The 25,910-nt window shown below is 41.2% G+C and overlaps 1 protein-coding gene across 1 annotated transcript; it reads left to right on the forward strand.

Annotated features, from left to right (window-relative positions):
- Positions 1-1,338: 1,338 nt before the first annotated feature.
- LOC116839739 (prostatic acid phosphatase-like) lies at positions 1,339-25,671 on the forward strand. The gene is made up of 10 exons (XM_032805887.1): positions 1,339-1,452; positions 9,448-9,543; positions 10,687-10,773; positions 11,833-11,985; positions 15,446-15,544; positions 18,332-18,436; positions 19,266-19,398; positions 23,380-23,462; positions 24,785-24,891; positions 25,491-25,671. The coding sequence occupies exons 1-10, from the start codon at positions 1,339-1,341 to the stop codon at positions 25,669-25,671; spliced, it is 1,158 nt and encodes a 385-aa protein (XP_032661778.1).
- Positions 25,672-25,910: the final 239 nt, after the last annotated feature.

The raw sequence follows: 25,910 nt of genomic DNA on the forward strand, positions 1-25,910 counted from the left end.
ACCTCGGGAATGAAGGTTGTTCGTAACTCTGAAGCATTTGTAACTCTGAACAAAATATTATGCTTGTTCTTTCAAAATTTCCTAACTGGACATTGACATTATACAGCTTTGAAACTTTACTATGCAGAAGAAAAATGTCGCTTTTAACCATCTTGATTTAAATAAAACAAGCACGGAAAGAGAGTTTCCTTACCTTGTCAAATCTTTTTTAAGCTTTCCCTTTATTTTTTTAGTAGTTTACATTTAACGTTGTATATGTTTTTTGGTTTGTTTTTTTGTCTCTGCTGCTGACTGATTGTGTATTTCCAGTTCAAAATGAGGTTTGTAGTTGACCAGTCAGTTCGTAACTCCGGTGTTCATAACCCTGAGGTTCTACTGTACTGTTGCTCAGAGAGCTGTACCTGCATCTAGGGGGGTTATTTTACAGTTGTTTGGAACAGGGTAGTTTTAATATTTTAGTTTTTGTTTATACTATTTTTTAAAAGTAGCTTGACATGGTCATGGGAAGTTGAGTTAGAGTGTAGGAGGAGAATGATGGAGGAATGGAAGAAGGGCTTAAAATAATGGTGAAGGGGGGAGGAGAGGTGACTGGGAGGGAACAAAGGGAAACTGAGGATTGCCCTTCTCCTAGTCCAATGCTTATTCCTCCAGTCCGTACTGCCTCCTGTAAAGTGTCCAAGAACTGAAAAATATAGATAAAGCAGAGATGCAAAAATCTGAAAATCTGGTTATTTATGGAATGATGACCCCCTTATTTTAACCACACCCCCCCCAAATCACATGGGAAAAAACAAAACTGCACTATTGTCAACCCCAAATGTTCAAAAATCAATGACGCAGGCTCACCAAAAATCACGAGATTGGTCTTAATATCACGAGAGTTAGTGAAAATAATAGATTTGGCATTCTTTTTAGCATTCCAGCCTTCTGCTTTTGGAGCCTTTAGGGTGCACTGGTGTCACACTTTGAAGCTTTCTCCACAGCCACGAGGGCTAGGAACTTACTTTTTCTTTAAGAATGAAGGCTGGAATCATCACATATCCACTTGACTTCAGGAGCTGGGGCTGGAAGGAAAATAACAATTATGGTGAGACTCATCACAAAAATCATGAGAGTTGGCAACACTGAATGAGGTTGAAATGAATGTAAACAGCAACCTGGAAAGAAAATGATTTAAAAGGATAGATGTGTTACATAATCACCCCCAAGTTTCTCCTGCATTTGAAATGCACAGGAAGCAGATCCACCCCCTTTGTCCTTTTCAAAGTACAGCTTCACTTCAGGTTGATAAACCTGAAGAGCTACTGTAGCTACAAAGCTTATTCAGCTGCTGCCAGGATGGGAATGACACGGCTTCCATGCAGGTCCAGGAGTTCTTGCTTCGCTTTTAGTCTTTTCCTCACTCTGCTTCACCAAACTGCTGCAGAAAGCAAGCTGAAATTTGTGATTGTCGTAAGTAGATGGCCTCTTCATTTAATCGCTGGTAATGATTTTAGTGTGGTGTTCCTTGATTTGATAAAAATGTAAGATTTCAACCTCTCTTTGTACAGATTCCACAAGGAAAGAAATATTCTAGGCTTTTCCATGTACAGTGGATAATCAAGCCTTTAAAGGCTCATTTTAATGAAGATAAAATAAGTCAAATTGTAAAGATTTTTTACAAGATAAAAGAATCCTCCAGATGTGTGGTTAAAGCACATAAATGGCAGTCAAGAGATTGGGGATCTATCCTTGTCTGTCCCTCCCATCCTTTGTGTGCCCATGTCAATCTCTATGTGCCTCAGTGTTCCCATCTGTAGAATTGAGGATACTTACCTAGCTCATAGGTGTTGCAAAGGTAAATTCAAAAGGAAGACATGCTAAAAATGGATGTGTTTTATTTCTTATGACAGCTGAATTGGCCTAGAAGCATGCAGAGGCGTATGTAGCCTCATTTATATAGTGTTGTGATGTACATGCTGCATGAACTAGGATGAATTTGGAAACTGGCTGCAACAATTTTTCATGGCTCATTTCTAGATCTAAAGTCTATAGAATGACAATATAACATCCATTTCCCCTCAACAGATTTGGGGAGGCTTTCCCCCATTGATCTGGAATTTCAACAGTATGTTTTGAAGCTAGCCCTTTATATTTTTCTTTTTAGATATATATACGGGTGGCAGTGATAAAGAAGATTTGGTTTAAATTGTTGTTTCCAATAGAGAATCCGAGGCACTGGAATTATTGTTTGTAACAAAGAACTCTGTTATCCAAACATTCTCATACCTTCAAGAGTTCCCAATGAGATCCATGTAGAGAAAACACTATGACTTACTGTGTGCATACTCTACTGTCTGTGCCAAAGAAAGAAAACCTGTGATATTTCTTATGTCTCTATTGGCTGACATTAGTAGAAGTACCATTTGGCTCGTGGGCCGGAATGTCTTATCCTACTCCCATTGACTTCAGTGGGAATCTCAAAGGGAGTTGGATCAGGCACCAGGCAAAGAAGAGACCCAAGTTCTGTTTTCAGCAACATGTTCAAAATCTGTCCCATTCATTAGTGCATGTATATAGGAATATCTTAAGCGTATTAAAGTGATGAAAGAGCACTGAATGCATAGGTGGCATCAGGCAGATGGCACATCTGGAGAATGGAACTCTCTAAAGCAGTGGTTCTCAAATGTATTGATTGGGCCCCTCTTCTTTGTGTCTGTAGTTGTTTATGTCCCTCTGTCCCCATATATATAGTGCCATCCAGCTCTGAAGGCAGAGTGGAGAGCAGCGGCTGCTGGCCAGGCATCCGGCTCTGAAGGCAGTGCACACCAGCAGCAACACAGAAGGGTGGCAACATAGGTGTGGGAAGTAGGGGTGCTGCAGCACCCCTAGGTTTTGCGTATGCAGGGTCCTGGCTGCCAGCCCAGTGTCCAAAACTGATGACACATGAAAATAAAATAAGGCACCAAAAAAAGAGTGAGACATAATATGAATATTTTTTATTTAACAAATGCTTTTCTAGCCTTTGTCTGTGCAAATGCACTAATTATTGAGGAAAAATCTATCTTTCGTGCAATCTCACAGTTGATATTAAGCATGGTGAGCCCATTCAAATGCTATCACATAGTTGAATGGTGCTAGTTCTTTACCTGCTTTAACTCATTAAAGGTGCTTTCACCTGAAGCCACTGATGCAGGCAAACTGACAAAAATTCATGATGCAATTGTGATATTAGGAAACACCCCAGAGTCCAAGTTTGAGTATTTCTTGAAGCAGTTCCTTTGAGGCACCCTTTAAGCTTGAGGCCCAGGCCAAATGGCCCTCCTGGCCCTCTGCCTCTGATTGGCCCTCCCCGTACTCTAAAAACTGTTCCAGAGCCACTGGGTGGCAATGTGAAAAGTGATATTCATCAATATCACTTTTCACAGCAGACTTAGGGTCCCATTGCCATCCTTATTTTTGCACTGCTGCTGCTACCCCGACACTGGCAGCCCCAGGCTGCTGGGACTCCAGCTGTCCCCTTTATCCCCACCTCATGGATGTGCATGGCCCTTCTGCACGAGCCCCAACTAATCGTGACTGACAGCCAGCACTCTTTCCCCTCACATCCCCCCAAGAAAAAGGGTACTGCTCACACCTCCCTTGACACTTTCTCACGCCTTGGGAGGTCTGCCCCATAGTTTGAGAACCACTACTTTAAAGTAACTTAGGCTTGAGCTGAATAGGTGTAAGTATGTTCTACAAATTGATGTCCTGACCCAATTTATTAACTGAGTTCTGCAGAGCCATTCATAGGAAGTGCTCACTTGTTTGGAGAAACAAGTCCTTAATATCTAAGAACCACCTCTTTACTTCTATTCCATTCACTTTCTCCCACCCACTAAAAGAACATAGTATTCCATTTATTTCTAGGATAGCATACACCATTTTATTTATTTCCTTATTTATAATAATTGCTATTCCAGAGAATTTTCATATAAATTCTCCTCCTTTTCAAATAATGTCTAAATTATTCTAGTATTCCAGTTACTCTTTAGCTGGTAGAGCAATCAGCTATATAATTCCTATAGAACTGGTCTTAACATCAGAGTGTATTTCCCTTTCCCTGGCACTGCATCACTGGGTTGAATTCTTATCTTGTAAGTGTTGTCTCCTGGGCTCACTGATCTGAGTTTGAATGATATACTGAAATGATGTGCCAAAATGGAAACCATTTTCACCCCTGCCTTTTTCTTATTACTTTTCCCTCCTAGCAGCAACTCACAGCGTAAAGCACACCTGCAGGAGTAAACAAGACAAATGTTTCCCTTTCTTACTTTCAGGACTTTGGCACATTCTGAAAAGCTGCCAAGCTTTCTCCAGCTGACTTTCACCTTTGCGCTGACTCTGCACTTTGTGCTTTACAGACCACTAGTTCTTTTCACTGAACAGGGATAATTTAAGCCATTTTATCAAAATGCTATTTTGACTTTCCTTCTGATGTGTAAACTTTAGCCTCCACTGAAGCTGTTGTGCAGGGCCCCAATGCTGAATGTCAAATGCAATCTGATAGAAAAAATGGGAAATATCTAACAGAATCCCATTAGGTAGAAATGACCTTCTAAGAGAGGGGTCAGCAGCCTTTCAGAAGTGGTGTGCCGAGTTTTCATTTATTCACTCAAATTTAAAGTTTTGCATGCCAGTAATACCTTCTAAAAATGTTAAGATGTCTCTTTCTACAAGTCTATAATATATAATTAAACTATTGTTGTATGTAAAGTAAATAAGGTTTTAAAAATGTTTAAGAAGTTTCATTTAAAATTAAATTAAAATGCAGAGCTCCCCGGACCAGTGGTCAGGACCTGGGCAGTGTGAGTGCCACTGAAAATCAGCTTGCGTGCCGCCTTCGGCACACGTGCCATAGGTTGCTTACTCCTGTTCTAAGACATTGCATCTATAAATCACAGATTCATAGAGCCATATAGTCCCCACCCACGAATCTAGGAAAGAAGTCACTCGCCCAAAAGGTGAGTCATTTCTGAGAAGCTGCAGTTGCACCACATCCTCCCTGTTGTAACACAGGATAGGCAGCACTGGAGAAGAGGCAGAGGGGCATGGCACACAGGCAAAGAATCCAGGAACAATGATAGTTCAAACACTTTAGAACTTTGAGAAAACCTGCTCAGCTTCCCAGCCTCTGTGGATTTCCTGGCACTGGTAGCATGGCTGGTTTCATTGCCATACTGCTTTTGCCTCCCCACTTTCTCTATGATCTCTCTGTTGGAGTTAGTATGGCACAGAGTGAGCGTCAGGGGCTCAAAATTACCCAGAGCCATATATTTCAGCATAATTTACTATGTTTTCCAATGGACAATACCAGATATTCCCCACCCACTGAATTTCCCCTTCCCCTCCTTTTTGTGCATTATGGTTCTGCCCACGCTTGCCATCATCTTTGCTCTGAGTTATGCAAGGAGAGATGAATCCTAGCTGTGAAGTTCAGATTCAAACTTCTACAAACTTGCGGGGAGTCATTCGAATGCAGCGTTTTGGCTTGGGCCCATCTCTGGAGAGATAGAAACAAGATAAGGAAAAAACAGGCAAGGAAGAGATAGGAAAAGGACAAAAGGGAAGGAAACCCCACTTATAAATATTGTTCAAACATTCCAGTTTTGGGAGGCAATTTGTTTTTGTTAAACCTATAAATTCAACCTCCACCTCTGTTGTGACATGGGCTATCTTAATTGCCAGAAACTTGCTGATTGGCAATATGTTCTGGATGGTGTTACAGACACATATCAAGTTCAACCTGTTTGAAACTCAAGAAAACATAACTCAGAGATGACTGGAGTAACTCACTGTGAACCCAAGATCAGAAGAGGACATTGGGGTCTATAGTCTAAATCATGGGGGGAGAAGACCAAAGGCCTAAATGGCAGTTAGGCACTTAACATCCATGGACTTCCAATGGGTCCTAGATGTCTAACTGCCATTTGTGCCTTTAAAATCTCTCTCTCACCCACCACCCACCCCCAATACCTGCAAAGCTCAGAAGCAGTAAAATACACAAACCAAATTCTGAGTTGCGTAAAGGCATTAAACTGAAGCTGGATGAAAACAAAACCACAATGATCCCCTTTCCCATGGCTTAAACCCCCTTTTGTGTCTTCAGGAGAGATCCAGGGATCTCAATCTGCTCCACTCACAGGAGGAGGAGAGATGATATGGTCTCTGGTTTCCTTCAGATTTGGTTTAATACTTTTATGCAGCCAACGAACATAGCATATGACACAAATGATGTATGTTTTTATAAAACCCTCCCTCCCTCCCTAAGGATTGAGTTGAGTAAAATATTTGAATTAATGATGCTGAAGTGAACACATTTATCAAAGGAAACTGCTCTCATTTTGTCCCATCTCCATATCTCCTTCCTGCCCTGCCTTTTTTTGTTTCCCAGTGTCACAAGTATAAAAATCTACTCTTGCCATCACACAATCCCTTCTCTCTTTTTTCCCCTTTCATCCTGCCATTCTCTACTGAATTGCCAAGTGAGACCAGGAAAGCTCCAAGTCACTACAACATGGGTGTGTTTTAAACTTAACTGGAAGTAACAGCTCCATTTTAACTAGAGGTAAAAGGCCTAAGTGTAAACTTTGAAATACACATTTATAGCACAAGGAGCACCTGGATCTTGGCCCACAGTTGAAGGTGCTGGATCACATATGAGGTTTATGAGTTGGTTATAGCTGCCTACTTAAGATAGTTAGTCCTTTAGATCCACCAATAGGAATTCATCCCTTTAGAACAAAAGGTCTCAGCTTCAATCTCCACTCCCAGCCTGACCAGGGTAAGTTTCAAAAGTAGTACAACACATCTGGGGCTTGAACTTAAGCAGAACATAGATGCTTGAGAAGCTCAGTCACATATATTTCCAAGAACCATGGGCTTAGGCCTCAGTAGTCTTTATTCAGCTCTTCACCCTTCCAATACAGAGAAATGGAGTTACATAAAGTTTACGCTATGCAGTGATCTTTAGATGAAGACATACAAACCAAGGTGTTTTCTGCTTTTTGTGGACTTAAAGAAGCCACAGCACTTTTCAGAAGAGGGCAAATCCCTCCCCTTCTGAAAAAGGTTTCTTTAATCTAGACCAAACAGAAAGGACACTGGTTTATATGTTTTCGTCTTAAAAACTCCCATGTACATTTGCACTCTTTACCCACCCAGACAGAGCTACAATGCTGTCTTACTCAGCACTATAAATGCTCTTGAAGGAGAGAACTGGGACTGAAGAGTGTGCAATAAGTTATGTCGCATACAGAGTACAGGATGCTGAGTGCTACTATTACAAATTTACCATGATTTTAGTGACTTTCTACTAGTTAACAAATAAGGCACACTTCTGTATCAAGGGCTCGAGCCAACAATCGTTGAAGTCTACAGAAGTCTTTCTACTGACTTCAATGGGAGTTGGTCTGGGCAACTTCCTTGTACTTAAAATTAGAAAAAAATGTCTTGCTATGAAGTTATATTTTCAGTTGCATGCAAATTACATAGCTGCCTTTTAATTGGGAATTTAATCTTCATTCTTAGAAAAGGCATCAGCTTCTCCAAAAGAGCAAATTAATCCCACAAGAGACCTGTGGTATGTCAGCATGACAAATACTTGGCCAAAGAAACAAGCGACTTTTCTTCCCCATCCCCCCAGCAGAGATGCAAGTGTCCCACATTCCTTCCCGCCCTGTCCACTTGATTCAATCATCAGGGAACACAGCTCTTTACTTAAGTATCTTGTTCATTAGAGGTATCCTGAGATGGGATTAAAAACACTGTTTTAAGATTTTAAATAAGTAACAAAAAAGTGTGGAATTAAAAATTACATATTGAAAATCAGATTCTCCTTTGCTTACATCCCAACACCAGAGTTCAGGAATTTAAGGCTCTGTTTTTTCTTCTGCAACATTTATTCACAACATTAGCACCTTACAGAAAGCTTCCTTATGCTATTTTAGGTGTTAGTCGGGACATCTACTCTAGCAAGATGAACTCTGAATTGGTAAAAACACAGTTACGTTCACCTTAAAGGACTGGCAGCTTTTCTTTACTTTTAACACTCACCTTACTACCTGGTGTTTGTGGATATTGGTATTGAGGGCTACCAGGAAGGGTGGGCATGGTAACTGGCACTTTTAGGAGAGTGGTTAAAAGCGGCATGCTTTAGGTTACGTGTAAAGTGAATATAAATAATAATAATACACCTCACAGCAGGTACTGGGGGACTTAATATTTGTACATTTTTGTGAGCTTCTGCGATAAAAGGTGCAGTGGCAGTGGAAAGTATTAGTTATAATGAAGCTGTTTGCAAAATCAAATTGCTTTGTGGAAGTCAGGGAATGAATCTGAGATTATTTTAAATGGGGTACAGGGTGGGTTGGGGCTTTTTGGGGGGGATGACATTTTTGTGACCCTACAATATGAGCGAGTTGGCAAGGGAAATTCAGAGTTATTCAGAGCTATTTAAAACAGAATATGTAAGGCTGAAATTTTCTTTGTACACTGGAATAAAAAGATCACAAAAGCAACCATATATGCCCTCTAATGCATGAGTCATGTCTCCACTTGCCTTGCATGTACATGCACAGCAGCTCAGGTGTTCTGCTGATCCGAGGGACCAAACTCTCAGGGTAAAATCCTGGTTCCATTGAAGTTAATCGCAAAACTCCCAACGACTTCGAAGGGCCAGGATTTTACTCCAAGTCCACCCAAAATCTAGGTAGATACCTTCTTAAATCAATCAGATTTACATGGCATACCAGTCATTTCAGACATATATAAGGGCAAAAAAATGAATACTCCCTGTTTTCAGGGTTAATGGAAACAAATTCTTGAATTTAAACTTTTAAGAACAGTCCCATCATCTGAGGTGACCAAAACAAGAGGTAACATTGAGATAACATATATTAGTATCTATATCCAATGGAGACAGATTGTGCCTTGCCTTTATGCAAGAGTGTGTATGTGTGTGGAGTGGAGAGGATTGCAGTCAGTAGATACTTACTAATATCAGTAGATATTTACTATTTACTTAGCCAAAGCTAAGAACCTAAATCCATATTTAGGCCCCTGAATCAGTGGTGTGGTTTTCAGAAGTGAGCATTCACAAGTCAGTCAGGCCGCTTGTTTAAGTGCCTAAATATGGCTTTGGACGCCTACCTCTTGAATTTGGGTTTCAAAATTTTAGCCAATATACTTTTATGTTCTATGTGGGAAAAACTGTTCCCACTCACAGTTCAGTGGGCATAACAATGATACCTCAATATCTTAATATATACTTCAGGCAGACTTGATGGGTTGACCTGTGTTTCTGCAGACTCTCCAGTTCTTTGGATTGCCCAAGAGGGGCTAGGACTAAAATGATATGCTAGTCTTCCAGACAAGTAAAAAGGAAACCCAAAGGGAATTAATTCAGTCTTTGATTCATCTCACTAGGTTTTTCGACATGGTGACCGAACCCCAGTTGAAAACTTTCCAACTGGTCTACACGAAGAAAGTGAATGGCCACAAGGATTTGGACAGCTTACCAAGGTTTGTTGGCTTTTCACAGAAATGAGAACATTAATGCAATAAAAATTATGCAGGTGTCTGATCTGTGACTGATAAAATATTAGCAACTAACCAGGTAGGTGTAATTCATAAATTAAACCTTTAGTGTAGTGATATTTCACTAGTAGGTGTTAAACTCCATCTGGCTCTTTATAGGTAGAGATGTGACTCAGCCTGGGGGAAGGTATTGCATACCTTCCTGATGATGTGATTGTATTCAGATAAGAGGCAATTTAATTTAAAAAAAAACAAAACAAAAACATAATCATGCTGGTTAGACCTGTATTTGTGTTGGCAATCCATTTAAGATAAGAAAAAACTTCTTTGTCTTAGCTTGTAGAAAGCTGCTCTAATTTATTTTAATTAATAATTTTTCAGTGTTTCATTAATTATTTTTTATTCTAAGTATGTGAAATTCTTTTGTGGATCTCTGAGATTCCAGTTCAATAAAAGTGCTTTTTTGGCTGCTAAGGTTAAGGGATCCTACCCACAGCCTTGGAGAGCTCTAATAGAACAGAGAGAATACCACTCCAAGACATGTTAACAGCTGCTGTTACACCAAAACAAGTTTGCAGAATGTAATTAAAGGGATGAGAGTCAAGCTACAAACTCAGGAGTCAGACCAATAATTTAGTCATGAGTTACTATGAATAAGCCAATCATTTTCTTCATAAGTATTTGTATCAAGTAAACAGACACACTCATTTGGCACTAACTGACCACACAACTTAATGGGCATGATTCTCCTCACACACACCTCACAGTGTAAATCAGGAATAACTCTGCTGAAGTCAGTGGAGTTACAACAGTGTGAAAGCTCTAAGAGAGAGTAGAATCAGGCCCAACATCTCTCCCAGCAGGACATGACCTATGACTTACTATTAACACCCTCAATATCTTAGAAAATGTAGTGTCCTAGTATAGTGATACTAGTTTATGGATAAAAGTGAACTTTCCTGTTGAAAAACAATATGTAAACATGCACAAAGCATACAATATGGCATAAAATGGTTAATGATCACCTGAAAAATTCACTGAAGACAGAAGGAAGAGTGGAAAGAAAAGCTGTAATAAAGTTTCACAGCTACCTAAAACTGACACTCACCTGTACTGCTGTCCATACAGATTGGAATGCAGCAGCAATATGAGCTTGGACAGTATACTCGGAAAAGATACTCAAACTTCTTGAATGCCACATATAACCGGCATGAGGTAAGCATCAGAATTTGTGTGAAGGAAATTTCTCTTGCACCATTGGACTGTAAGACTTGTACTACTGGGTCAAAAAAAAACAACCCAAACCCATCATATTAAAGCAAGAGATAAGGTTAACAACATTTCAGCATTTTTGAAAATCAGGCCACTTAATTAGATGCATAAATATAAATTAAGGAGCCTAACGTTAAGCACCTAAATTTGAAAATTCTGGCCATAGAGCATATCATATAAAGGGTTAACAGAATTTCAGAAAGTCACAAGAGAGGGAGGGAAACTGCATTACAGTCCCACATTTCCCTAAAACCCTGTCCCACTGGGCTAATGGATGAGATGAGAAATGCTCTAAGCATGGCTGAAAAGGCTGTTACCCGGATGATATCCTAATCAGGGTCCTGTTATCTGAGAAAATTCTTATTGCAAAAAATGTATGTAATGGAAGTAATATGGTATACTGTGAACTATGATTGGCAGGGGAATGAAGGCAGCACCAGCAAACACCATGTGTAAACTGTCAACCTTGCCCCAGAAGTGGCACATACAAGTACTTTAAAACACATCTTAAATATACAAACCTATACACAGGGGTGCTGGAACAATGTTTATAGTGGGGGTGCTGAGAGCCACTGAACCAAATTGAAAACCCTGTATATGATAGAAACCACTTCAAGCCAGGGGGTGCTGCAGTACCCCCGCACCCCTAGTTCCAGCTCCTATGACGATACATGCTTGAATCTCAGGGGAATGGATAAATGTTTTTTTTAATCTAGATTTTAATGCTTCTTCATAATTTTTTCAATGTTTAGATTCCAAGGTGAAAGGTGCCTTAGAGAAATTCCATTTAGACTGATGAAGTAGATTCCTAGAAAGAGGACTTCAATGTGACTTAAGTGGTGCACAAATCTACTGCTAGTCCTCTGCACAAGCGTGAATTTCACCTTTTGTGATTTATGCAAAATAGGAGAAAGGAAAAGAGGGAAGCATGGAATGGGAATTTGGATAAAATTGCCCTCTTGTTAATTATTAGGAAAAAAATATTTGTCATTTTACTTTCAGATTTTCATTCAAAGCACAGATTACGATCGAACCATTATGAGCACTCAGGTATATCTCGCTGGACTCTTTCCCCCAGTGGGCAACCAGATCTGGAATCCCCAGATCCTTTGGCAACCCATCCCAGTTCATATTGTGCCACTATCGGAAGACCATGTGAGTACCAATTGGGAACTTTCCACCTCTGATCAGATTTTTCAGTAGGAACATAAATTAGGAGATGAGAAAATATCATTCCTCTCAACATGTTCAATCCAACACCTTCCACAGCTGGTCTATAAATACATGCAGTCATGCAGGCCCAACCAAAACTGTTGCATGAAAGTTTACAGGGGCTGAACAGCTGACATGCATTCCTCATCACCATCTCCTCCACAGGGAAGTTCTGATGTTATCCTGTCAGGAATGAAGCTGAGGAAGTTCCACTAAAATCTTTTCATGGGGGCAGGTTCTTTCAGACAGACAGACCTTTAAGGTGATTTCAAGTTGAAATGTGCTTTGTATTCTTCCCTCCCTGACAGGTTGGCTCCTGAGACGTTTACATCAGCCACGGAGAGACGTTTACATCAAAACTGTAACAATCTCTCTGTGGTTATTACTAATTTATATTGCAGTAGCACCCAGGGGCCTCAGTCATAGATTGGAGTCCCATTGTGCTAGGTGCTGTATAAACACATAATTGAAAGACAGACCCAACCCTGAGAAGCATACAGCCCAAGTGAATGTATCTAAGAAATGACAGGGCAGGTACAGATCTGTCGGCCTGGGGTGATACTGCAACGAGGCATTGTGCAGGCCAAAGATTTAACAAGAACAAAAGCTGCGGAGAGCAGGAACAGAAAGGGCTTCATTCCTTGCGCTACCTACAGTACTTGGAGGAAACAGAAACAAGACACAATAAAACCACCACACACCATGTCATCAAGGTCATCAGAGGACGGGCCACGGTCATTAGGCCATCATGCCTGTCTACTTCAGAGATGTTCATGAGCATTACTCCATTCTAAAGCCATGTGTGAAAGTGAGATGTGCTTCAAGCAAACTGGATCAGACACAATGTGACCCAGCTTGAATCTTCACTCAGTCCTCCAGTGAAGCAAGAGGAAGGGAGGTTTGCAAGTGGGAAAGGCTTGAAAGACATTTTGATAAGCATCAGACCTGTCAGATGTTTATCCAAACCAAACCTCCAAACTCTCTGAGTCACCACTTTAAAGGGAAAGGGAGCTCTGGTCATTTGCAGGAGTGCTCTTCTTCCCTGCCAGGTCTGCAACTTTCCCATGTTGGGGAATTAAAGTTTAATTACAATGACTTACTGGAACAACTTGAAGTTTCTGCTGAATAGGCCAACCACCTATAAGCCAGGAATTCTGTCTTCCTGAGCCTTCCAGGTCCAGATGTCTGTGGATATTTTCAAGCCCCAAACAACACAGACTGGGAAATCAAGGCAAAGTATCATATAGTAATAAACCTGGTCACAGATTATTTTCTTGGCCTATTGTGAATGTGATCCATTCAGAACTGAGAGTTAACAGCACTGCGTACTACTTAATGAAACCAGAGGGAGTGGTTTAAGTAATAACACCCGAAGGGTGGTAATTAAGCAAAAGGAGTATTTGTTATTATGCAATTCCAAAGCCTCCCAACATAGCCTTGAACCTCCAAGGTGTGTGGCTATTGCAGAACAACACGCACTCTGGAGGTCATGCAATATTTCCTATTTAAAATGTTAACTCCTCTCTGCTAACATCTGCTCCAGCCTCTGTAGCGACACTTCAGTGAGGAAGGACCATTACAGGGGGATGCACTGGAGGTGCATTCTGCCCAATTTACCCAGAGTGAAATTCACATTAGGTCAGAAAAGGCAAATACAAGACATGCGACATTTAAGTCCCTCTTAAGTTATCAAAATTGGGCTTAAGTAGGAGTTAAGTGATGCATGGGTTGGGTAGATTCTCTGAATAAGGATGAATTTCACACATGGCGTATTAAGCAGCAATGAAACTATTACATAGGCACCCTTTCAATATTTAGAGCACAATTCACTTCTGTCTCTTGTTTATTCCCAAGAATACTCAATGGCAAAACAGGTACCATGTTATTGTGGTTCCACTGAAACAATGCCATATTTTACACACAAATCTGAGAGCAGGATTTGGACAAAGAAATCAAATTTTCAGCAGTCTAATATGCAGGTTCCAGTGCTGGGCTGTATTTGGTGTGACTTAGGAGTTGAGAAGTGGGGGGGAACGTAGTTTCAATCACCTTTACACACTGGATCCAGGGAACTGGGCCAGTTCTCAGAGCAGTTCTAAGATATACACAGCTGCATAAGAGGATCATTCTGACAGCCAGGGATCAGCTACAATAACAGCTTCCTGGACATGCCAGCAAAATCTTCCACTGCCCAAATTCACCAAGTATATGAACAACTTGCACCAATGGATTGGCACAAAGCAGTTGCAGCATGTCCATGAATCTGATCCACAACAGTTAGACACCACAATGATAGATGAAGCTAAGGCGGGTTAAATAGATAGTCACAGTGGTCCAGATCCAGCAAGGTATTTAGGTATCTAAACCCCAGACTGTTTAAGCACTTATCCACAATGGACCACTCACTGGGCAAGAGAGAGATGCTGTAAGTCAGTGGTTAGGGCACCACCTAGGAGGTGGGAAACTCCAGGTCCAGTCCCCCTGATCCAATCACTCTTTCATTATTTAGCCATAGTGCAACAGCTTCCACAGGAGAGACTGAAGAAGCCCTAAATCAGAATATCCCATAGCTCAGGAGTTGGACAATGTGCCTGAGAAGGCAGAGACCCCAGATCATATCTTTTCTCCCTCTCTGGCAGAGAGTGGGGAGTTGAACCTGGGTCTCACAGATCCCAGGTGAGTGTTCTAACCACTGGGCAAAAAGCTATCAGCTGGGCACCCCCACCACCACCCTCTCCTCTGGCTGTTGTGTGTGGAGCAAGGCAGGCACCTAACTCAATGTCTCAAGAAGTAGCTTAGGTACTTCAGCTGCCTGACTCCATGTGGCTGATTCCCATTCACGGATTGCTAAGCAAAGATACGCGCCTCCTTTCAGCCTGGACTTAGGTACCTAACTCTGAGAGAGATGGGCAGTGCTTAGCAACTGCCATTGGCTAGCTTGGGCAGCTCCCAACCTAGTCATGCTGGCTTTTGTGGATCACAGTCTAAGGAGCCTACCTCTCCCCTTCATTGGATAGGGAGCTTAGACCCCTTTCTTAGGCTTTGTGGATCCCAGTGTTGTTCGTGTTATTTTCTAGGCACCTAAAAGTTAGGCGCTGTGATGCCGGCTTTGCAACACCTAAGTTCCTGTGTGGATCCCATTCAAAGTGCCTGACCATCAGGGGCAGCCCCAGGCACTGCGAAGGCGGCAGGCAGGTTGCCTTCGGCAGCATGCCTGCCGAGGGTCCGCTGGTCCAGCAGCTTCAGCGGACCTCCCACAGGCTGCCACCGAATCCACGGGACCCAGGACCTCCCGCAGGCAAGCCGCCGAAGGCAGCCTGCCTGCCATGCTTGGGGCGACAAAATCCCTAGAGCCGCCTCTGCTGACTACATGACAAGTTTAACTTTTTTTTTTTTATTTCAGATGCTGCACTTTCCTTCTCCTAACTGTCCATGTTTTGATGAACTTCAGAATGAAACCCAGGCATCATGGCAATTTCAAAACAAGTTGCAACCCTATATGGTAAAACAAAAAGGAAAGAATGTAAATTTAAGGGATTGTAACATTGGATTGTTTCCATTTACTGAAATGCTGTTACTGTCTCCCGAGGAACAACAGCCTCTTAAAAATAAAATTACCATAAGACAGGCTAATATTACTATAAAATATTAATATACTTGTACACTGAACAAGTCTCAAATATATATTTGAACTTGAGTTTTGTTTTAATTTTAATTTTTAGATGTGAATATATCACTAACTAGCTCAGGCTACTTTGAGTTATATTTAATTTGTGCTAAATAGTCTAATGAGACTGAAAATATTCCAGAGGCAGCAATTTCCTGCACTACAGTATAGCACAAAACCAATCATACAGATGTGATTATCCTGCTGAAACTGAGGAGAAATAAAGACTTCAGGATGTGACTGCTGCAATGGAAAACCAATGTAAAAACAACTCAAGCATTTCTCCTTGTGCAAGTTTCATTACAATGTTATTTTTTTGCATCCTCTCACCCGAAGATGAGCAGTGTTTCTGCTTTGGCCTTGACACACATCTTCACCCAAATACCCCACAACTTTTCCTGCTACAAAGGCTATAGCAGACAATAAGTAGATAGGGTGAACAGGCCTTGAACAACACTGCACAGTCTGTGGAGTAGCCACTGTTACATTCGGTAGACTGCTTAAGCAGTGCCTAGTTGTGCTGCCTCAGTGTCACTAGTCAGTTCCTGCTTCCTCCTTGTTTCATGGGGGAAAGCAAGCTGTGCCCGACTTTTTCCTTGTGCAGCTGACTTCCCACTCTGCACCAACTCCTGTGCTGGCCAGCTTCACCCATTCCCACAGCCAACTGCATGGGAGGGGAAGTAATAGCTGACACCACTACCCCTCTCCCATGGTTCAGGTAGAGAACACATGGCGTAAAGTGGCTTGGAGTCCCCTTATACCCTCTGCAGGAGCACAGAGCAAGGGTCCCTGTGGAACCAGTTATGAAACGCTTACTGATACAAATAAATTCACAGTAAGGCCTGGTCTGAAATAGGAATTTACTTTTGTATGGCTACATCTCTCATGGATGAGACAAAGCCTGCCCCCCCACCACCACCACACATACTCCCAGTTATACCAACCTAACCACTGGTGTAGACCAGCTCTAGGTTGATGGAAGAATTCTTCCATCAACCTAGTGCTGGGCTATACCAAGGGTTAGATCAGTATAGTTAGGTCTCTGGGGGGTTGGATTTTTCACATGGCTGAGAGACAGATAGACCAGGCCTACCATGAGCAGGGCTTCACAAATGGTCTCTGGAAATGATACATAAATAGGTTATTGCAAAAAAGATAAGAAAGGCAGAGCCCTGCAGAACCTCAGGCAGTTTCAGGCCCCTAGAAGTTAGAAGGAAAGACAACTCTCACAAACATTATTAAAAAAAATACCTGGAATGTAAAGTCAAATTGATATAAATCATTCACAAGGAGCGAGGGATATAGTGGGGCTTCCATATTTCATGTTAATTTTACTCCAAGGTAATTCTGCTTACTTTTCACAGGACTGGTAGTCAAGGACTGTGGTTCTCAAACTGGTTGCCATTCTGGTAGTCCAGAGGCAAGGTGCAGGATTGCTCAGTTTTGAAAGATTTTTCCAAAGTCAGTCCTAGAGGTGTAGAGGTCACCTGGCTGCCAGCTAGAGTATACACATCCTGGTGACATTTCGATGGCATCTCGTATGATTCATTTAATTATCAGAACCCCAAAGCTGATATAGTTTTTCAGGCTGTTTCAAAGAACTGATCCTCCTCCTGGATTGAAAATCCCTCATTCGCTACATTCTTTGCCCCATACATTGCACCCTTACAGCAATATGTAATGATGTTTTGTCACAAGAACACAAGCTGCAAACGCATGAATCAATATTGTAAAATACACATATTAAACAGTGATGGGAGAATCCTGAGTTTTCAAGAAGCAACTTAACCTTTGGATGCTTATCCAACCCCACCAAACTGCTCAACTGCTCATACACAACCAACTCTCCCCCATTATAGGACTTAGCCCCCGCAAACTGTTGTCTTCTGTGGGAGAGAGAAGGCTGGTGGTCTGCTATGCTCACCAGAGTGACTGGGAACAGATACCAGGTCTTGTCTCCTCTCCTCACCACTATCTTCATGGGGCAGTTGGCAATCCTGGTTCCCTTTCTGGCATCTTTGTGAGACATTTCTCCCATCCCATCATTGCCCTTTTCCAGTTATCCAGGCAGTCTCCTTCTTTCTGTCCCTACATAATTTGTTTTTCTCTCTTCTTTTTTTCCTTAATTCTTCCTCTGGGCTTTGTTCCCATTCCATCCCGTAGGTTCTCCACCACCCTCCTGCCTTGGGGTTTCCATTTCCTTTTTCCCTTGTTCCTTTCTTCCTCTTCCTCTTCCCCCCAGTGCCTTCTCTCTCTTTATCCACTTCCCCAGGGGAGCTCCCATTTTGGAAGGTTAACTTGAAGAGGTGAGTGAGGTTGCACCCTCTCCTTGGGGTGAAGTACTCAGGGCAGGGAGAGAAGAAGCCAGCAAGTGGAGCCTTCCAATGAAGAATAGCAAGGATGAGCAAAAGGCAGACACAGAAACTAAAAGAGCAGTAGCATCTAGGAGCCACGAGTGAGAACTGCAACAACAAAAGAACCCTCATTGGGACTATTCACATGTGTAAAGTTCAGCACGCATGTAAGAGTTTGCAGGATCAGGGTCTATGAGTCCACATGAACATGTATCTGAGTGTACTGAGGCATTTGTTGTGTTTGTTTCCTTTTGTTCTTGTCTTTCAGGGTGTTTTAAAAACTATGGCAGCTAACACAGGATATGACATGGACACTCTCAAACAACTGAATAAGTTCAAAGCCTGGAATACATATGATACTCTGCTTTGTGAGGTATTTAAAAGAGAAAGCAAGAGGGAGACTAATCCAGAAGATCTGATTCAGCTAAACTCAGCAATTTGGTTTCAACCAAACACAGTAATGACTGATCTTCTGTTCTGTCCTGAGCTTGGTTTCTTTTCAGCACCATTTGAAGAATGATAATGAACCATAATTTAGTGCATTAGAAAAGGATATTCTCAAAGCATAGTTTACAGTTTAGAAAACTAATCGTCATTCATCCCTGTTATTTATCATCCCTCTAAAACAGGACAATAAAATCCATCTCCTTATATTATTTCCCTTTCTGTACAACCCAGTGTGTTACTGTAGTTACTCAAGCATGCTGAGAAGCTCATCATGATTTTTGCTAATAGAAAAAGTGAAGTATTTTCTTTAGAACAACTCCTTATAACTATAGAATACTTAGCAGGACGTTGAAAATAAGCAGTAGCATCACTGTCTAGTGGTTAGAACAGGGAACTGGGACTCAGAAGATGAGAGTTCCCCACTGTGAGCTGGATTATGCTTTGCAGATCCTGTGCTAGAGAAGGATCAGAGTGAGTTGGCCATGTGGGACATGCATCTTCCTCTCCAAACCCGCACACTAGCAGAAACCACGTTGAAAAGTGACTGCAGTAAGAGAAAGAATTAAATTTCCATTGGGACCCCAATGGAACCTCCCTAAAAGGCTGTTCTGGGGAAAATGCCAGGAAATGAAGCCACATGATGAAGGAACTGGGAGAAAGCCTCAGGGAGTCCAAAGGCAACCGTGTAAGGGTGGTCTGGGGGAAAAGAAAATTAATGGGAGAAAAATAATGTTCATTTTCCTTTTTTACTATAGAGTATTCACAATTATACTCTCCCTGAATGGGCTTCTCGAGATGTAATGAAGAAGATGAAGGAGCTGGCAGCATTGTCCTTACAGTCAATCTTTGGGATATACAAAACAAAAGACAAAGCACGACTACAGGGAGGTAAATAAAATATTACACAGCACTGAAAAGGGAGGAGCTGATATTATATAACAAATCAAGTCTGTTTACTCATGCAAAGCTCCTTGTTAAAACGGCACTACAATGTGTTTCTAAATATACCTGCACACAGTAATAAACATTTAAAAATATATTTTGAACACTCGTATTTTCATGATCCTTGGGATGTCCTAAATGTACATTTCCTAAATGTAGAAATGCCTTTAGTTACCCTAGGCCAAATTTAAGAGATGGTTGCAGAAATCCTAGGAGAAGATTCAAGACCATTCTGACCTGAGCCTGACATAGAATCATAGGACTGCAAGGAACCTTGAAAGGTCATCTAATCCAGTCCTCTGACTCATGGCAGGACTGAGTATTATCTAGACCATGCCTGACAGGTGTTTGTCTAACCTGCTCTTAAAAATCTCCAATGATGGAGATTCCACAGTCTCCCTAGACAATTTATTCCAGTGCTTAATCACCCTGACAGTTAGGAAGTTTGATGCAATTTAAGCCCATTGCTTCTTTTCCTATACTCAGAGGTTAAGAAAAACAATTTTCTCCCTCCTCCTTGTAATCACCTTCTACATACTTGAAAATCATTATGTCCCTTCTCAGTCTTCTCTTTTCCAGACTAAAACAAACCCAATTTTTTCAATCTTCCCCCATAGGTCATGTTTTCTAGACCTTTAATCATTTTTGTCTCTCTTCTCTTGACTTTCTCCAATTTGTCCACGTCTTTGCTGAAATGTGACTCTCAGAACTGGACACAATACGCCAGCTGAGACCTAATCAGCACAGAGCAGAAGAATTATTTCTCATGTCTTGCTTACAACACTCCTGCTAATACATCCCAAAATGATATTCGCTTTTTTTGCAACAGGGTTACACTGTTGGCTCATATTTAGCTTCTGGTCCACTATGACCCCCAGATCCTTTTCTGCAGTACTCCTTCCTAGACAATCATTTCCCATTTTGTATGTGTGCAATTGATTGTTCCTTCCTAAATGGAGTATTTTGCATTTGTCCATATTGAATTTCATCCTCTTTACTTCAGATCATTTCTCCAGTTCATTCTGAATTTTAATCCTGTCGTCCAAAGCGCTTGCAAACCCTCCCAGCTTGGTATCATCTGCAAATGTTATAAGTGTGCTCTCTATGCCATTATCTAAATCATTGATGAAGATATTGAGCAGAACCAGACCCAGAACTAATCCCTGTGGGACCCCACTTGTTATGCCCTTTCAGAATGACTGTGAACCACTGATAACTACTCTCTGGGAACGGTTTTCCAGCCATTTTTTCAACCACCTTATAGCTCCATCGAGATTGCATTTCCCTAGTTTGATTATGAGAAGGCCATGCAAGACAGTATCAAAAGCTTTACTAAAGTCAAGATATACCACATCTGCCACTTTCCCCCTATCCACAAGGCTTGTTCTTCTGTCAAAGAAAGCTATCAGGTTGGTTTGACAGCATTTGTTCTTGAAAAATCCATGCTGGTTGTTACTTATCGCCTTATTATCTTCTAGATGTTTGCAATTTGATAGCTTAATTATTTGCTCCATGATCTTTTGGGGTACAGAAGTGAAGCTGACTGGTTTTTAATTCCCCAGGTTCTCCTTATTTCCCTTTTTATAGATTGGCACTACATTTGCCCTTTGCCAGTCTTCTGGAATCTCTTCCATCTTCCATCGTTTTTCAAAGATAATTGCTAATGGCTCCAATATCTCCTCAGTCAGCACCTGGAGTATTCTAGGATGTATTTCATCAGGCGCTGGTGACTTGAAGACATCTAATTTATCTAATTTTTAACTTGTTCTTTCCTTATTTTAGCCTCTTATGATTCTACCTCATTTTTCACAGGTATTCACTATGTTAGATGTCCAATCACCACCAGCCTTCTCAGTGAAAACTGAAACAAAGAAGTTATTAAGCACCTTTTTCATTTCCACATTTTCTGTTATTTTCCCCCTCTCATTGAGTAAGGGCCAACACTGTCCTTGGTCTTCCTTTTGCTTCTAGTGTATTTGTAGAATGTTTTCTTGTGACCTCTTATGTCTCTAGCTAGTTTGATCTCGTTTTGTGCCTTGGCCTTTCTAATTTTGTCCCTACATACTTGTGTTATTGTTTGTATTCATCCTTCATAATTTGACTTAGTTTTCACTTTTTGTAGAACTCTTGTTTCGATTTTTAAATCATTGATGATCTCCTGGTTAAGCCAGGGTGGTCTCTTGCCATACTTCCTATCTTTCCTACCAGTGGGATAGTTTGCTCTGGTGCCCTTAATAGTGTCCCTTTGAAAATCTTCAATTGTTTTTCCTCTTAAACTTTCTTCCCATGGGATCTTATCTACCAACTCCCTGAGTTTGCTAAAGTCTGCCTTCTTGAAATCCATTGTTTTTACTGTGCATTGTCTTTATTGTCCATTGTTGTCCATTGTCCATTGTCTTTATTTTGCTGTTCTCCCTTAGAATCATGAACTCTATCATTTCATGATCACTTTCACCCAAGCTGCCTTCCACTTTCAAATTCTCAGCCAGTTCCTCTCTATTTGTCAAAATCACATCTGGAACAGCCTTTCCCCTAGTAGCTTTCTCCACCGTCTGAAAAAAAAAATTGTCTCCAACACATTCCAAGAATGTATTGAATAATCTGTGCCCTGCTGTGTTATTTTCCCAACAAATGTCTGAGTAATTGAAGTACCCCATCACCACCAAGTCCTGTGCTTTAGATTATTTTGTTAGTTGTTTAAAAAAGCCTCATCCACCTCTTCTTCCTGTTTAGGTGGTCTGTAGTAGACCCCTACCATGACATCACCTTGGTTTTTACCCCTTTTCTGCTTACCCAGAGATTTTAACAAACCTCTCTCCTATTTCCATCTCCACCTCAGTCCAAGCGTGTACATTTTTAATATATAAGGCAACACCTCCTCCCTTTTCCCCGTCTGTCCTTCCTGAGCAAGCTGTGCCCTTTTATACTAATATTCCAGCTATGTGTATTAGCCCACCAGGTCTCTGTGATGCCAATTATGTCATAGCTGTGTTTATTTATTTATTAGTATTTAAATGAATGACAGCAGCCTAAACCAGGTTTAGGTTCTATTTCTCCAATATTAAATCTAATTGTTTATTGAGCTTTGATTTATTTTCTCTCATTTAATGTTAACCTTGGAAACACCTTCATGGTGACCTCACTGAGGCCCACATATAAACCTGCCCCCAAGCAGCTCTGGGCACAGCTGATTATAGGAGATTCAGAGTCCTTGGTAGCCCTCTCATCTTGGGTCTGGTTCTACATTGGTTCCCACCATAAAGTAAATTAGAAGAGCCTCAAGTCAGCTCTAAACTCCATTGCCTGACAGCTGGCCCCCAGGGCTATTCTAGCAGGCAGGGATTGGCAAACTGCAGGGGCACCTCAACCACATCCCTTCTCCCTGGCCAAGCGCCTATGCTAGGAGCAGAGAAGGGAATGGTGTAGGTGCCACTAGAAGGATTCCTCCATTAGCTGGTTCTGACAGCTTTAGGACACTTTTGTACTGGGAGAACAGCACAAAAGTGCCCTAAGCTAAAAAAGACTCAAGAACCAAGCCTTGAGGGAAAAGGCAACAGTCAGAAGTTATGGCAAGTGAATGGTTGAAATATTTCTCTGACCTGCAGCTATTAATGGAAGGAAATGTCATCAAGGAGACGGCAGCACAGCCTAACTTAAGGGGCAGGCATTGTAACCCTGATTTTCAGCCACATTCTAGCCTGGGTTCTAATGCTCCTGTTTCTCAAACTACCTGGGTTAAAAATATTTTTTTCTTTTCTGTAGAGTCCACTGTCAAGCTCTAAATTCCATGTGAACTAAAAATGAATTACTGTTGTACAGTCATGAACAGATCTTCCTGTTTAATACCAGGGATATTCAAGTTTGGGCTTCCAGCTGAATACACTTTATTCATCAACATCCTCATTGCTCTTCTCTATCTTCTTTAAGGTGTCCTTGTGAATGCTATTCTAAAAAGCATCAAAAAAGCCACTCAACCATTAAACAAGAGAAAAATTCAGATCTTTTCCGCAGTGAGTAACTTTATTTTTCCTAACATTGGATTGATATTGTTTACTAGTGGGAATTCAACAGAATGGGCTTCATTTGACTTGTACTAAAAGCAAATGCAGGGGGAAAATTATAAGCAATGTTACCAATGTATTTTGATGCAACAACTTTCCAGTGTTAAAAGAAAAAGGTTACATTCCTGCTGCAAGCTAAGAAAAGCAATGAGGTGATACAATTGGACTCAACACATTGAATGGAATTATGTATTTTTGCAACATCTGCAACAAACAAAAACATAGACTTTACTCCTCATCTTCAGCCAACCTGTGCTTGGCAAAGGCAGCTTTACTCCCCACTAACCCCAATTCTAAGACTTGGTCCCCAGTGCAACATAGAGCAACTTCAGGGCTTCTCTAAGAGGCATCCTGATGCAACAAACCACCAAGGTGCTGTTCTACTAGCAGGGGATCACTGGAATATAGCAGCACTTCAACCACACCTCCCAGACATAATCTATACTTGAGCTGGCTATGCCAGTTATATGTCACCTGGAGATTCCCCTAGCGTAAGCCATCTTTACAGCCACTTTGTGCTGCTGGCTTGGTGCAAGCGGGCTGTATGAAATCTATATTTTTCATTTTAACATATTGTAACCAAATTCATGCTTGTTGTAACTCAATTTATCTATCTGTTGCAATTTATAAAGTATCTATAGTTCTAGACCCTGTATAATGATTAAAATACAACAATTAGAGTGGTATATAAACAAGCTCAGTAAACATACGAACAAGAGACTTACTCTAGGGCAGGGGTTGGCAACCTTTCAGAAGTGGTATGCTGAGTCTTCATTTATTCACTCTGATTTAAGGTTTCACGTGCCAGTAATACATTTTAACATTTTTAAAAGGTCTTTTTTTGTGTCTATAATATATAACTAAACTATCATTGTATGTAAAGAAAATAAGGTTTTTAAAATATTTAAGAAGCTTCATTTAAAACTAAATTAAAATGCAGAGCCCCCCAGACCAGTGGCCAGGACCCGGGCAGTGTGAGTGCCACTGAAAATCAGCTCACGTGCCGCCTTCAGCACCTGTGCCATAGGTTGCCTATCCCTGCTCTAGGGAAAGATTTGGATTCCCTCCTCCCTCCTTCAACACCCTGCCATGGGTTTTCCTGCAAAAGGGGCAATGGGTTTTTCAAAAATAAACAACAAAGACCACAACTGGAGTTTTACTTTAATATCCCTTCCTAGAACTAAAAAAAGGTTTTTGGAAGTAGGGGCAGCAAAACCCCACTTAAAAGCAACTACTGTATTACATGGGAGCATTCTTTTTCTTTTTTATAGCATGACACCACAATTGGCGCCCTACAGATGGCGCTCAATATTTTCAATGGAAAACTGCCACCGTACAGTGCTTGCCAGTTTTTTGAACTCTACCAAGAAAACAGTGGGTAAGTATCTTGACACATCTGCAGAAAGCAAATGTGTTTTGCTTTCAGATACCAGTTCAGTAATGCCTTAGATTATTTTTGAGAGAAAAACATCCTCATGAAATAATTATATTTTAAATGAATTTTACTGAGCAGTCCTATTCACAATGTTGCATTAAATGCATTCAAAATTAATAATTAACTGAAATATATGAGAGAGAGAAAGAGAGAGAGAGAGAGAGAACACACTTAAGTTTAGTGGTGGGAATTAAGTGAATGGATAAATGTGACTGCTTCCCTAAGTGGTAGCAGTAGTTTTCAAGCTACCCCTTAAAGCTTATCACAATCAAACATCCTTACGTGGGGTCTAGTTCTGTTTTCATTTAATTAAATATTTCAAAAGGGCCTGCTGACATGACCTGTGACTTTAGCAGTGATATGACTGTTCTAAGGAACACTGAGCTTTGGATGTCTTTGCCAAGGTCTCTGTTCTTGAAGAATTTTTTCTACAATAATTTCCATTAACAAAGGCTGTAATTTGCAGAAGGCTGTCTCTGTGAAGAGGAAATCTCAGGTATAAAGATCTAATTTTTCTTTTTCTTCCGGGCTCTGCAAATCAGGCACTACAGCATTGAAATGTACTATCGGAATGACTCCTTGACGGATCCTTATCCACTCAGGCTGCCAGGCTGCACGTCTCCTTGTCCGCTTGAGAAGTTTGCTAAGTTGGTCTCTTCTGTCATAGTGGAAGACTGGTCAAAAGAATGTGGAAAGTGTCAGGTGAGAAATTCCCAGGGTTGAGGAAGCAGATCCCAGCCACACACCTCTGCACAAAGACCAATCCCCTGCCACCAAGGGGGTCAGAGTTCATGTCTGGATCAAGCACCATGCTTAACAACAGAACAACACTTATCCAACCCAGGCAAAGCCAGGAGTAGACCCAAGGCATGGTGTCTGGTTAGAGATAACAGACCTCCCCACCTTGATACAACACAGAGCCCCTGTTCCCATATCTGGCTAACACACACAGATTCTGCCCC

The sequence above is a fragment of the Chelonoidis abingdonii genome, chromosome 2, assembly GCF_003597395.2.
Source record: "Chelonoidis abingdonii isolate Lonesome George chromosome 2, CheloAbing_2.0, whole genome shotgun sequence".
In the NCBI taxonomy this organism is placed as follows: domain Eukaryota; kingdom Metazoa; phylum Chordata; order Testudines; family Testudinidae; genus Chelonoidis; species Chelonoidis abingdonii.